Source organism: Gossypium hirsutum, chromosome A12, assembly GCF_007990345.1.
Source record: "Gossypium hirsutum isolate 1008001.06 chromosome A12, Gossypium_hirsutum_v2.1, whole genome shotgun sequence".
Classification (NCBI taxonomy): domain Eukaryota; kingdom Viridiplantae; phylum Streptophyta; class Magnoliopsida; order Malvales; family Malvaceae; genus Gossypium; species Gossypium hirsutum.
Window position 1 is genome coordinate 85,107,880 of NC_053435.1, and position 12,404 is coordinate 85,120,283.

The 12,404-nt window shown below is 36.0% G+C and overlaps 2 protein-coding genes across 3 annotated transcripts; one reads left to right on the forward strand and one right to left on the reverse strand.

The window, feature by feature from the left end:
* Positions 1–2,938: 2,938 nt before the first annotated feature.
* Positions 2,939–6,218, forward strand: LOC107925657 (probable protein disulfide-isomerase A6). Its single transcript, NM_001327253.2, has 11 exons — positions 2,939–3,162; positions 3,500–3,584; positions 3,708–3,805; positions 3,930–3,985; positions 4,132–4,249; positions 4,381–4,408; positions 4,500–4,591; positions 4,694–4,850; positions 4,937–5,061; positions 5,191–5,290; positions 5,881–6,218. Exons 1-11 carry the CDS (start codon positions 3,014–3,016, stop codon positions 5,950–5,952), a joined length of 1,080 nt encoding a protein of 359 aa, NP_001314182.2. The 5' UTR covers positions 2,939–3,013; the 3' UTR covers positions 5,953–6,218.
* Positions 6,219–6,255: 37 nt separating this feature from the next.
* Positions 6,256–7,871, reverse strand: LOC107925658 (uncharacterized). Of its 2 annotated transcripts, none has more exons than XM_041082932.1 (3): positions 7,395–7,871; positions 7,083–7,180; positions 6,256–6,848 (listed from the first exon to the last, which is right to left on the reverse strand). In XM_041082932.1, exons 1-3 carry the CDS (start codon positions 7,437–7,439, stop codon positions 6,380–6,382), a joined length of 612 nt encoding a protein of 203 aa, XP_040938866.1. In that variant the 5' UTR covers positions 7,440–7,871; the 3' UTR covers positions 6,256–6,379. The 2 variants fall into 2 exon arrangements, with proteins under 2 accessions (XP_040938866.1, XP_016711857.1); XM_016856368.2 differs by having other exon boundaries at positions 7,390–7,866.
* Between the last annotated feature and the right edge of the window lie 4,533 nt (positions 7,872–12,404).

The following is a 12,404-nucleotide window of genomic DNA, read 5'->3' on the forward strand; positions in this document are numbered from 1 at the left end:
TTGAGTCTAATTCTTTGTTACCGGAAGCTGCAGCGACTGCTCCAATAACTGTACTACCTTGGTAGTAATACAAGTTACTTTTCTTGATACCCTTCAATATCACAAGTGCGCCAGATGTCACTTTCAAAATCCCATCTCTCATAGTAACAACTGAACCATTGGATTCCAAGGCTCCCAATGAGATAAGATTTTTCTTCAAACTGGGCACGTACCGAACATCAGTCAGAACTCTGGTTGATCCATCTTGATTCTTTAATTAGATTGAACCTATCCCAACAGTTTTACAGGCATTGTCATTGCCCATATAAACAACTCCTCCATTTAGTTCTACTAAATCAGAGAACCACTCCCGGTTAAGGGACATATGATAGGTATAACCCGAATCCAATATCCACTCATCTGAATGGAACGACGATGATGATGCAACCAGTGATAGTTCAGAGTCACTGGTATCATGCTTTGCAACACAAGCATCTACAGCAGCTTTTCCCTTATTCTTCAGCTTTGGACAATTTTTCTTCCAGTAGCCTTTCTCATGACAAAAGGCACATTCATCTTTCCCGAGTCTGGACTTTGACTTTGATCTCCCTTTCTGAGTTTTCTTCCGAGTGTATGATCGACCTCGGACTGCTAAAGCTTCTGTATCTCTGATTGAGTTTTTCTGTTTGTCCTTCTTTCTCTGTTCATAACTGTATAAGGCCGCATAGACTTCGCTCAGAGATATATCACCCCTGCCATGAAGTAGAGTAGTTTCTAGGAACTCAAACTCCTTAGGAAGTGACCCCAACAGCATCAAAGCCAAATCTTCATATTTGAATGTCTCATCCATATTTAGCAAATTAGTGACTAACTGATTAAATTTGGTGATATGATCATTCATTGTGGTACTTGGGACGTAAGTGAAGCGAAACAGTCTTTTCTTCAAGTGGAGCTTATTTTGACTGTTTTTCTTCAAAAATTTCTTTTCAAGTGCCACCCACAACTTATTTGCAGAAGTCTCATTTGAAAAAGCATACCTCTGCTTGATCGAGAAAGGCATGATCGAATTGTGCCACATGCCAACTGATTGATCGCCTTCCAATCTTTCTCCTGTACATTATCTGGTTTCTCTTCATCAATGGCAATGTCTAGACCCTGCTGAAAAAGGGCATCTAGAACCTCACTTTGCCACATACCAAAATGGCCCGTGCCATCAAAGATCTCCACGGCCAATCTTGCATTTGCAACTATCGGTCTTGTCCACATGGACGATGTTGAAGCTCCTAAACCGACCGTTTTCTCCATAATCTTTCAATATACCTAAGGAAATCTTTTTTGATGTGGAAGATCAGTTTAAACTGCAACCACAGAGCATACTACGATTAACCTTCGGCTCTTGATACCACTTGTTGTTCCAATAGGGTCGGAAGCGTGTAAATTATTGTACTAAAAAATCACACAAAGTTCAATTCCCAGGGAAGAGAGGTGGATCACAAGGATCTCTTAAATACCAAGTCTTTCCTTAGTCAGAATATCCCTTCTATAGTAATTTAATAGCACAATTAAGTACTACTGTTATACCCTCAAATATTGAAAGAAAAATAGGACAAGAAAAAAACACAAGAGTTTTAACGAGGTTCGGTAAATTATACCTACGTCCTCGGGCACTAACACCAGATGATAAATTTACTATCTCCAAAATATTACAAACAAATAGAATTCCTTAAGAATTCTCAAATGGGAGAAGAGAGAAAACTAAGAGAGAAAGATTTGTTGGGATGGTTGAAATGAGAAATGGTTAGGCCTATTTATAGTTGAGGTTCAGGGACTAACTTGCAAATGGCCTAAAAAATTAGGGACCAAAATTGCAATTATCACATTCAATTTTAAACAACTTGCCTACCATTTTTCCTTTCGGTGCCACTTGCACCTCCCATTTTTGACTTTTCAACTCACCCTTTAATTGACTTTTCAACAGTCTTAACATTGATAGCAGCTGCCTTCTATGTTCCTCTGCTACTGAAACAAGAGACCACATCTATTTTTAATGTGAGTTCTCCCGAAGGCTTTAGGGATTGATTTTGGTTCTCTATGGTATTACAAGACCTAATGGGACTTGGGTTCAAGAGTTGAATTGGGCTATGGCTTACTTTAAAGGTTTGTTTCTCTTAGTTTGCATTCTCAAACTTCCATTGACTGCATTTATACATATCAGTTGGTGTGAGCGGAATGACAGACTCTTTAGCAAATCTTCTCTTTTTAAACCTTTAATTATTCAAATTTCTTCTTTTTTACATTTCAATCCATGACAAACAAATCATATTCAACTCATGAGTTCATAATATCTATCTCTACATCTTTTATTCCTTATTAGATATAAACTTAACCTATTAGATAATGGGGGATTTTATTTTCATTTTCTAATGGAAAGAATGTGTAAGTGTTGAGAATTAAATGTGTAAATATACCAATTAAAAAAAAGCACACCATTTTTATTCGAGAATGGTTTTATTATTATTTTTAGTTTTCATTGAAAAATTATACAAAATGGGTGTTGGCCCAATCCTACATAACTAATTGGGTTAAGACTTAAGACAGTCCTTTGTAAACAAAGATATTGGGTTACTGCAGCTCCAAGCATAAAACTCCTCCACGACAATCGAACCTATCACAGCATGCCACGTCATTATAAACACGTCACTGAGCCTACGCTTTACCAATAGCCATGGAGCGTATCATATCCGCCACGCATCATCGTACAACAATACGCCAATATACTACTCATGATTTTCAGTTCAACAATTCAAAATTCGCCACGTCATCACATAGTCCCTGTTTTTCAAAGTATCGTCCTTGGATAAATTTATCCAAAAAGAAAAGAAATTTATTTTATATAAAAAAGTAGAAATTTAAAAAAAAAAAAACCAACCGGCTAGCACTTGCTATAATAAAAAAAAGTCTTCAATAGACCGGCAGAATAATAAAGAAACCAGAGGGAGATTCAAACAGAGGAAGAAGAAGAAGAGAAAAAAAAATGAAGTCTCAGATCTGTTTAGCCTTTGGAACTTTGGCCTTGTTATTAGCTTCAGCTTTGGCCGATGACGTCGTCGTACTGACCGAAGCGAACTTCGATAAGGAAGTTGGTCAAGATAGAGGAGTTCTCATCGAGTTCTATGCTCCTTGGTAAATAATTTTTCTATCGCCTATTGTTTTTCATTTCTTTTTTAGATTAGTGTTTATGTTGTATTTTTTTGATGTTTTAGAGTAGATCCTCATTAATCGATCGTTAGATCAGCAAGACATAGTTGAACATCGATTGTTTTCTCTTATTCATTTTTTTGGTTCTGATGTTTGTTTCTTAGGATCATACTCTCTAGGTCACTGAATTGTTGCTAAATATATTCCTCTTTTCTTTGTTTTGAATTTGGTATACTTCTGAGTATGGATTTAGATTATGGAAAAAACTTAAGATCCAGCTAGTTATATTCTGAATATATGTTATTTTGATTTCGAACTACAGGTGTGGACACTGTAAGAAGCTAGCTCCTGAGTACGAGAAGCTCGGGGCAACTTTTAAGAAGGCTAAATCCGTCTTGATTGGAAAGGTTTGTGATTTATAATTACATAGCTTTGCTTGTTGATTTATGAATTATTGTTTATCGAGGCTTTTCGAATTGTGAAATTTTTTTACTATAATAAAGGTTTTTTCTTGCTATTGCTATGTGTAGGTGGATTGTGATGAACATAAGAGTTTATGCAGCAAATATGGTGTTCAAGGCTACCCAACTGTTCAGTGGTTTCCTAAAGGCTCTTTGGAACCTAAAAAGTGAGTATAAATTAACATGTTGGAACAGATCTTGTGACAGTTAGGTCTTGTTTTATGTTTAGTTTCTTTTACTCTTATTTTCATTTAAACCATGGTCTTAGTAAATCAAAATTGTTTTACCTAGGTATGAAGGACCACGCACAGCTGAGGCACTTGCTGAATTTGTTAACACTGAAGGAGGTACATATGTCTTTTTCCTTCTGAAGAATTTTCGCATTGTGGTCTGCCATTACTTCTTTCTTGTGTATGGTTGACTTTCTCAATGTAGATTGATACCCAAAATAGTCTAAACACAATATGATTTTGCTAAACTGATGTATTGACAGGGACTAATGTGAAGATAGCCACTTTGCCATCCAATGTTGCAGTGCTAAATGCGGATAATTTTGATGAGATTGTCCTTGATGAAACCAAAGATGTGTTGGTTGAGTTTTATGCACCTTGGTAAGCGTGTTTTTTTTTTCTTGGGTTGGTAATATTACTGTTTTGGAGGGAAACCGAAGAGCTTTTTCTAGTTCCATCTCCCTTTTTATATGAACTTGTTTTGACCAAGTTCTGGGTTGGTTTTCTGCCAGGTGTGGCCATTGCAAAAACCTTGCTCCTGTAAGCATCTATCTTTGTTTAATAAAGTAGGCATTATTTTTCTGGTACAAGTGGCGATCTGCATTCTAAACCTTTGTTTTTGTCTCTGCAGACCTATGAAAAGGTAGCAACGGCATTTAAATCGGAAGAAGATGTAGTGATAGCTAATCTAGATGCTGACAAATACAGGGATCTAGCTGAAAAGTAAGCTTGGAGTTATCCAACAAGCTCGGTTTTCTTTTATGAAGTGTTTGTTAACAATTAGGGAGTTATCAGTGGGTTTTAAGGCCTATGCTTTTGTTGCAGGTATGGAATAAGTGGGTTTCCAACATTGAAATTCTTCCCTAAAGGTAACAAAGCTGGCGAAGACTATGACGGTGGCAGGGATTTAGATGACTTTGTTTCTTTCATCAACGAGAAATGTGGGACCAGTCGTGATGCAAAAGGGCAGTTAACTTCAACGGTTGGTAGCTCATGTGTAGGCTGGTACACCATATTTGTCATCAATACTTCTATATGGATTAATTGTTCTCGGTTTTCTTTGCATAGGCTGGTATTTTGTCAAGTTTGGATGCATTAGTGAAGGAGTTTGTGGCTGCTTCTGCCGACGAGAAGAAAGTAGTCTTCTCCAAGATTGAAGAGGAAGTTGAGAAGCTCAAGGGTTCTACTGCGAGGTATTCATTTAGTTTCTCAATATTATGTTCCAAAGGAGAACTCATCAGTACCTATTTTCCATTTTAAAATTTTGTGTCAAAGGACTACTATTATTTCTATGTATAAATGTTCATATTGCTGGTTGTCAGGCATGGAAAGATATACTTGAAAGCTGCTAAAAGCTGTTTAGAGAAAGGTGCTGACTACCCCAAGAAGGAAATTGAGCGGCTGCAGCGCATGCTTGACAAGGTAAAGAGTTACTATTGTAATAGAAGTACATATAGTGAGTGGTTTGACTGTTACAGTTAATTAACAGGATGGTGCCCTGAATCATCTTTGCCATATCTTATGCCATATCTTAATAAGGGTGTAAATGAGACAATAGTGATTGTAAGCTTTTTGAGATCAACTAAAAGAAACTCGAATTCAATTCGGTAATTATTGAGCTGAGTAGCTCAAGCTATCAGTTGAGCCGAATTCGAACACTGTAATGGCTTGATTTGAATGGCTAACGAGCCTAATTGAGCTACTCATTTTAATATATCTCTATATTAGGAAATTACATTTTTACCCTCATGTTGAAGGAGCTTAAGTGTGAATGAGCTAAATCGAAATTGAGGTACTCAAAGCTAAATTTTGTTTCGAGTCGAGCTCGAGTTTAGAAATTGATGTTCAATCGAGCTCAACTTGAGTATCAAAACCTTGAGTTTCAAGTCGAGCTTGAGTTTGCCAGTATTTGGGATCCACTTGGCTCTACACCATTAGTTGCCAACGGTTAAAATATTCAGTGGTGATTGTTCTGAACCATGAGTTTTTTTTTTCTTTTGTTCTTGATGCAGTCAATAAGCCCAGCAAAAGCTGATGAATTCACGCTCAAGAAGAACATCCTATCAACATTTGCATCTTCTTAGATCAATGTATTTCACCTCGTCTAGTGCTGCGGCAGGTTCAAGTTTCATCGACCTTTTCAAGGACTGGGATCATCTTAGCGTTTTATGTTTTGGGTATCTTTCAGCAGCAAATCGCTAGGCCTTGATTAGGACTTGGGCACCATTTGCGCGCAGCAGCACCAGTAACTAGTAAAAGTTCTTATGATGGAATTTTTCTCCTATAACTAGTTTTGACCAGTGATTTCACTCTGCATTTATTCGAATTTTTTCTCCTGATTTTCCTATTATAGATTTCCTGGAAACTTATTTTGAATTAAACCAATATATAGATGTGAAATAACACGTTTAAACAGTAGACCGATTTTACAAAGGTTCCGTAGGCCAGATTTTGAGAAAAGCGTGTGAAACAAGAGGGTGAACGATGATGGAAGACCTCTAATCACCGTATTCATCCACTTTCACTATGCAAAGATTTCTCTTGGCTAAATTCAGGCTTTGAGATACCCAAAGTAGAACACTCCTCAATCTGATATTCTCTATCCTCAACTGGCGTGTCAAATGATGACGGACTGGAAGGTTGTGTTCTCATCTGCACGGACCGCAAGAGTGCTGCCCTCCGTAAGTCAGCTGAGTGGCAGATATCACTCGGTGAGGATGGGATCCGTCCCTCTGTATCCGAGCCTCTTTGGCGTGGCTGAGAACAACTGATAGTGCTGACATTACCGTGCAAAGGGTATGAACTAGTTGAAGGAGCAGAGGTGAAACCATTCGCTGGTCTTTGATATGGGTATGGGGAAACAGGACTAGTAGGCCGGCTATCGGAATGGCATAAACAAGTACTCAACATAGGTGTCTCGCAAAATCTCGAGTCATCCGAATCTTCGGACATCGATGAATATTGCCAAGACATTTCATCCCTGGAAAGATAACAAGGATGAGTGAACCAAGTTGCAGACTACAATATAGCCATAGATAGCCGTTGCACCGTCTATTTCTAGCACCAAAAAAGAGCTAATTGGATATTGAAAGATAAATTACATACGATCGAATCCACTTAAAACGGTATTGAACTCAACATGAACAGTAATAACACATTCATAGTTCAGGGTCACTTACAAAATAGTTGATTAAGGTTAAGACAGACAACAAACCTGGGATAGAACATGGTTTCAGACCTAGCAGGAGATTCCATGAGATTTTCTGGAAGTGGGTCCCCAACAGTTAATCCATTCAAGCTAGATGCCATTATCTGCCAAAAGGTATTTTTAATTTTTCAATAATTGAAGCCCCTTTAATGCAAATAATCCGATGAAACAAACAAACAAATCGTACGTGGAGATAACAACTACCCAGAACTTCGGGTATAATATTATAAAATTATTTAGACAAAGATTACAAAAAGTTGAAACTTTGATGATTTGGGCATTTAAAAAACAAGGAAAAAAGAAACTATGAAACCTCACTGAGATAACGCTTGTGAGAGTGGAGATTATCGATATAAATCTCATCTTCGGGATCTCTGCTTCGTTTCCCAGATGGAGACGATGATGATGTTGCGGAGCTCGATTCAGGGCCCATTGTTTTTTTGTTATCCGGAGTGGGATAAATTTGAATTCAGAGAGAAGGGAATCGACTTTTTTTTTCTTTGCTTTAAGACGAGAGAGTAGAAAAGATGTTCAGACAAAACAGAGAATAAATTGTGAAAAGATTAAGACAGAAGAGGAGATGGAGATGGAGATGGAGATGGAGGAGATCTGGTAACCTGTGTTGCGGGTCTATGATATATATTGATTCATATGTTTTACATTTGGACGCGTGTTATTAACAAACCTTCAGAGTGTTGATTTTCATTTCGACTCCAATGACGGTTGTTGGAATTGAACGAATCAATTGTAGTAGCAACAGATTGATATATCCATCCCAACAAAGACTTAAACCAGATTTTAAATGAATTGTAGTTTCTTTCTATTTTTAAATATTTATGATTTTAATAATTTATTTAATTAAAACTTAAGGTTTCTTTGAATAAACGTTTTATTTTTAGTGTGGTGCATTTAATTTTCTTTTTGTCTCGTATTATAAAATTATTGTAATATTTAATTTCACCGTTATCATTGTTTTTACACTAATTTTCATACAAAAGACCACTAAACTAGATGATTGAAGCAATTGAAACTCTTGATTTAAAATCCATTGTTTTAGTATTTCAATTATAATTTATTTTTTTGAATTTAAAATTTTTTAATCTCATTTTGATAATTAAACTATTATTTTCATCTCATTTTATTTTAAATATCATTAACATCCAATAATAATAAGCATAACATTTTCATTAGCGACCAATTGACTAGAAAAGGCCTATTTTCAAAAAAATTACGAAAGTGGGCCAATTTTTTTTTAAAATAATGAGAACAAAAACACACTGAGCTAGCGTCATTTTCAGGAGAAACGCAGAAAAGTGCGTCCAGCACAATGCTTTTTTCCCTGATGACATGTAAAACACGCTGGCCTGGAAGTGTTTTACTAGAAAGCGTTCACGTGGGCGTGCTTTTGCCAATGTTTTCCTAGTCTCAATTAGGGTTTTTTAATTTTTAATTATTTAAGGTTAGGGTTAATGTTATGCTTTATGAAATTAGGGTTTAAGGTTTTTTATTTTTTAGGTGGTTAGGTATAGGGTTTTATTTATTTTTAAGGTTTAAGGTTCTGAAAAAAATAATTTGTACAGGATGGGTTCTAAAAAAATAGTTTTGAGGGGATGAGTTTTGAAGAAATAATTTTGATTAGATGGGTTGACTTTTGTAGAGAAAAAACATTCTAAATAGGATGCACATTCAGCAAAAGTACAGAAAACGCTTCCAAGTGGATGCCCTTTTCAGTACTGCTGCTTCTGAGAAAATAAATTTGATGAGATGGTTTTAAAAAAAATATCTCGCGATTCTCGGGATAAGGTTTGTGAAAAATGTCTCGAATAGTGGGGGTTGAGGTTTGTAGAGGAAAAACGCTCCAAGCAGGATGTATTGTTAGCAAAAGTACAGAAAATGCTTCCAGCTGGACGCCCTTTTTTAGTATTGCTTTTGATAGTGTGTCTTACTTGGAGTGTTTTTCCTCTACAAATTTCAACCCCCATTATCTGGAGCATTTTACAGAAATGAGTGGTATGTATTCCCTTAGGCTATAAATGACCCACATTTTAGCCTTTGATGGCATAAGTTGGAGGAATAGAAATTGAAGAAGTTCAGAAGAATAGAAGTTGGGGTTGAAGGTATAAGTTGATTTTTCATGTTAAAATTTATATGAAGCATTATATTTATTGCATAATGTTTTGATTTTACGTGTTAATTTTTCATGTTTCAAATTTCTCTCAATAGATAAATTGGTTGAAAATAAGTGGACGAATTAATGCTATTATTTATTATGACGGTGAGGTCTTTGACACCGAGAACAACGTGATTTTTTTATCGGAGAACATAGTGTGACTAGTTTTTAATCAGAACATAGAGTTGACAGAACTTCGTAAAAGAATTTGGCAAAAAATTTTCGGATCTATTTAAATGTAAGTTTCATTTATTAAGTATCGATTTTTTGTTTTAATTGATCCTGCGAGATATGACTCATTTGATATCAAAGGTGCTAGGGGCTTAGAGGTGATGGTGTAGACGCACTTTGAAAGTGGATCACCGTTTATTGAGTTATATGTGGAATTTTCAAGACCAGATGAAGGACTTGTGACTTCAACAACTCTTATTGTTTAAGAAGTGAGAACGATTGAAAGTGTCGATAGTACAGCACTCTGTTAGAAAATTCCCATTATGATATCTCACGATCATCAACAAGAAGACACTCATCTGTCTCAGCCTTAGATTTCAATCGTAAGAGGCAGAACACTGAACCATCAGGTTTTGGTGGTAGAACGGAATACACGATCTCTGTACGACACTCAGTTAGTAGATGAGACATGTACCTCGGTGGGTTGATGTTCAACACTGGGAATACTTACTAGGGAATGGAAGTGGTTAGCAAATGACATGTGATTTTTTGACATTCTAAAACATACACGAGAAGGGATGATTTACTCCCTACGACGTCCACCAGTGAGGGGACCTCCAACATGGCAAATGTTAGTAGGTCGGAGAATGAAGATGACAATGAATACGATGTGGATCCACCCCGAGAGCCTGGTGCCGATGATTCAGAAGTTGGATTATTTTTTGAACCAGAGTTTGTCCTAACTGAACCTGAAGACGGTGAAAAGGGTGACAAAGAAGAAGATCTACAATTCAGGTGTATTTTTCGGCAGCCCACATGCATAATTTCGATCTTTCGAAAGAGGATGCGTTGGAGTTTGCATACTTGCCACACATGAAGCCGGGCCACAGAAATGCATTGTCAGATTCGGGTGATTTGGAAGTGGGTAGGGAGTTTTTCAGTAAAGATGGTTTTCTCACAGCATTGAAGCTATACAACATCAAGAACGGGGTTAACTTCCACATGGTTAAATTCAAATTTAAGAAGTTTGAAAGGAAGTGTGCGGTGCGAGACATCAGCTGCTCATGGAAAATCATGGCTATTGTTAAGAAAAAGATGGGGTTATGGATGATTAAACAAGTTTTTCCTCTGGTACATTATCATTGGGTTTTTAGGTTTTATTTAGGGTTTAAGGTTATTTCCAGTTAATTTAACGTAGTCGTGGGTTGTAGGTTTTCACAGGATCATCCGAAGTTGGATTCAGATATGATCACATGCCTAATACTACTGATGATTAATGTGGATTCGAGGACTAATGTGTCAATTTTAATTGTCAGTATTCATAGCCAATTGAACTACACACCTTTGTACTATAAGGTGTGGATAGCTAAGAAAAAGGCCTTAGAGAATATGCACAATGGGTGGGACGCATCATACAACGAGGTATGGCAGTAGTATCAAGTGCTAGAGAGGTATGTACCTGGTTGTGTAACAAATCTTGAAATGGGTCTTGCATACTACAATGATCGCTTGCTCTGTGGGTGCCGAGTGTTTAAGCGTCTGTTTTGGACCTTCAAGCAATGCCGGGATGCATTCCAATATTACAAGTCGTTGGCACAAATAGACAGTATGTATGACCCCTATACCCGGTTCGATCCAAGGAACCTGATATAGGAATATTACATTTGGTGCCAAAGTGATTTTGGCTAATCACTAATATATTTGAACGTTTGAAAAAAAAAATTAAGTTTTCATAAATTATATTTTTGTCCCTACTACTTGGAACACACTTGATCTTCCTAAGTACATGCCATTCTATTCAAAATTTTTGAAACATACCCTCTTGGCACTTAGAGATGTGATGAAATGGATGCTCACAACCTCAATTACAACTCTTCAAAATCACTGTACCTAATCTGCGCAAGGAAAACAAAACCGTACATTGAGTAAACTCAATAGTATTTCTATAATCCGAATATTTAAAGACATGATAATATAATAAGCACAATTAAATTATAAGGACATATTATTGTCTAGTATCATGACTATCATTTTTTTATTAAACAATATTCTATTCGCACAATTACTATATAAATGGTTATTCACATATCAAACCATATTTATTTGTATAATGGCATTAGTCATGCAATACTCAATTCATGAACACATCATTATATACCATACTCAATTTTCATCACTTGTTATATAATAGCTTTCCATAATTTGTTCACATATCATTTAAACAAATGGCACTATCCATTCCATAGTCAATTCATGAGTATTTAACTCATGTATTCCATGTATTTACAACATATTTCACATTCTATTTTCAATTCACTATATCAATTTCATTTCTCATACCATGCCATTTAAATATCAATTATAAAACTTTATTATATGTTTACCCCTATTAACACGACTCGGACTCGAACGTATACATGAATCCAACTAAAACACACCAGTTTGGCACCTAGTGCCTCATTGGATAATTCGAAGTAATAATTTGACACCCAGTGTCTCATCGACTAAACTGAAGTAAATTGGCACCCAATGCCTCATCAAATTAATCCCAAGTAATAAATTGACACCTAATGTCTCATTGACTCAAAGTTGAAGAAATCCCTGAACTCTTCCAATCCTATGGCATGCCATCTATATTCGACTCAGCCCGATACAATTAATAGGGTTTCAGTTCACTTTTCAAATACAACCAATATTCATTTCAATTCAAATAATCAATATATATATATATACCAATTCAATCAATATAAATTCAATAAATTCATCACATATTAAATCAATCCATTTCAATTGCAAAACACAATAATTCTCACCTCAACACTTACCATATACATTAAATTAAAAATACAACAATTAATAACTAGTTTCGGATTATAGAAATACAAACAAAAAATTTCGAGCTATTCGACGCCGACTTTATCTTTTCCCTTTTTAGTCGATTATTCTGGTACGATGTTAGCTAAGGAATTAAAACAATTAAAATTCAT

Bases quoted from the DNA above. Each gene is read 5' to 3' on its own strand.
- LOC107925657 (NM_001327253.2), top strand. From the start codon at position 3,014: ATGAAGTCTCAGATCTGTTTAGCCTTTGGAACTTTGGCCTTGTTATTA. The intron at 3,585-3,707 runs GTTTGTGATTTA...TGCTATGTGTAG, and splicing joins AATCCGTCTTGATTGGAAAG to GTGGATTGTGATGAACATAA. The intron at 4,409-4,499 runs GTAAGCATCTAT...TTGTCTCTGCAG, and splicing joins ATTGCAAAAACCTTGCTCCT to ACCTATGAAAAGGTAGCAAC.
- LOC107925658 (XM_016856368.2), bottom strand. From the start codon at position 7,509: ATGGGCCCTGAATCGAGCTCCGCAACATCATCATCGTCTCCATCTGGG. The intron at 7,181-7,389 runs GTTTCATAGTTT...ACCTTTTGGCAG, and splicing joins ACAAGCGTTATCTCAGTGAG to ATAATGGCATCTAGCTTGAA. The intron at 6,849-7,082 runs GTTTGTTGTCTG...TTATCTTTCCAG, and splicing joins GAAACCATGTTCTATCCCAG to GGATGAAATGTCTTGGCAAT.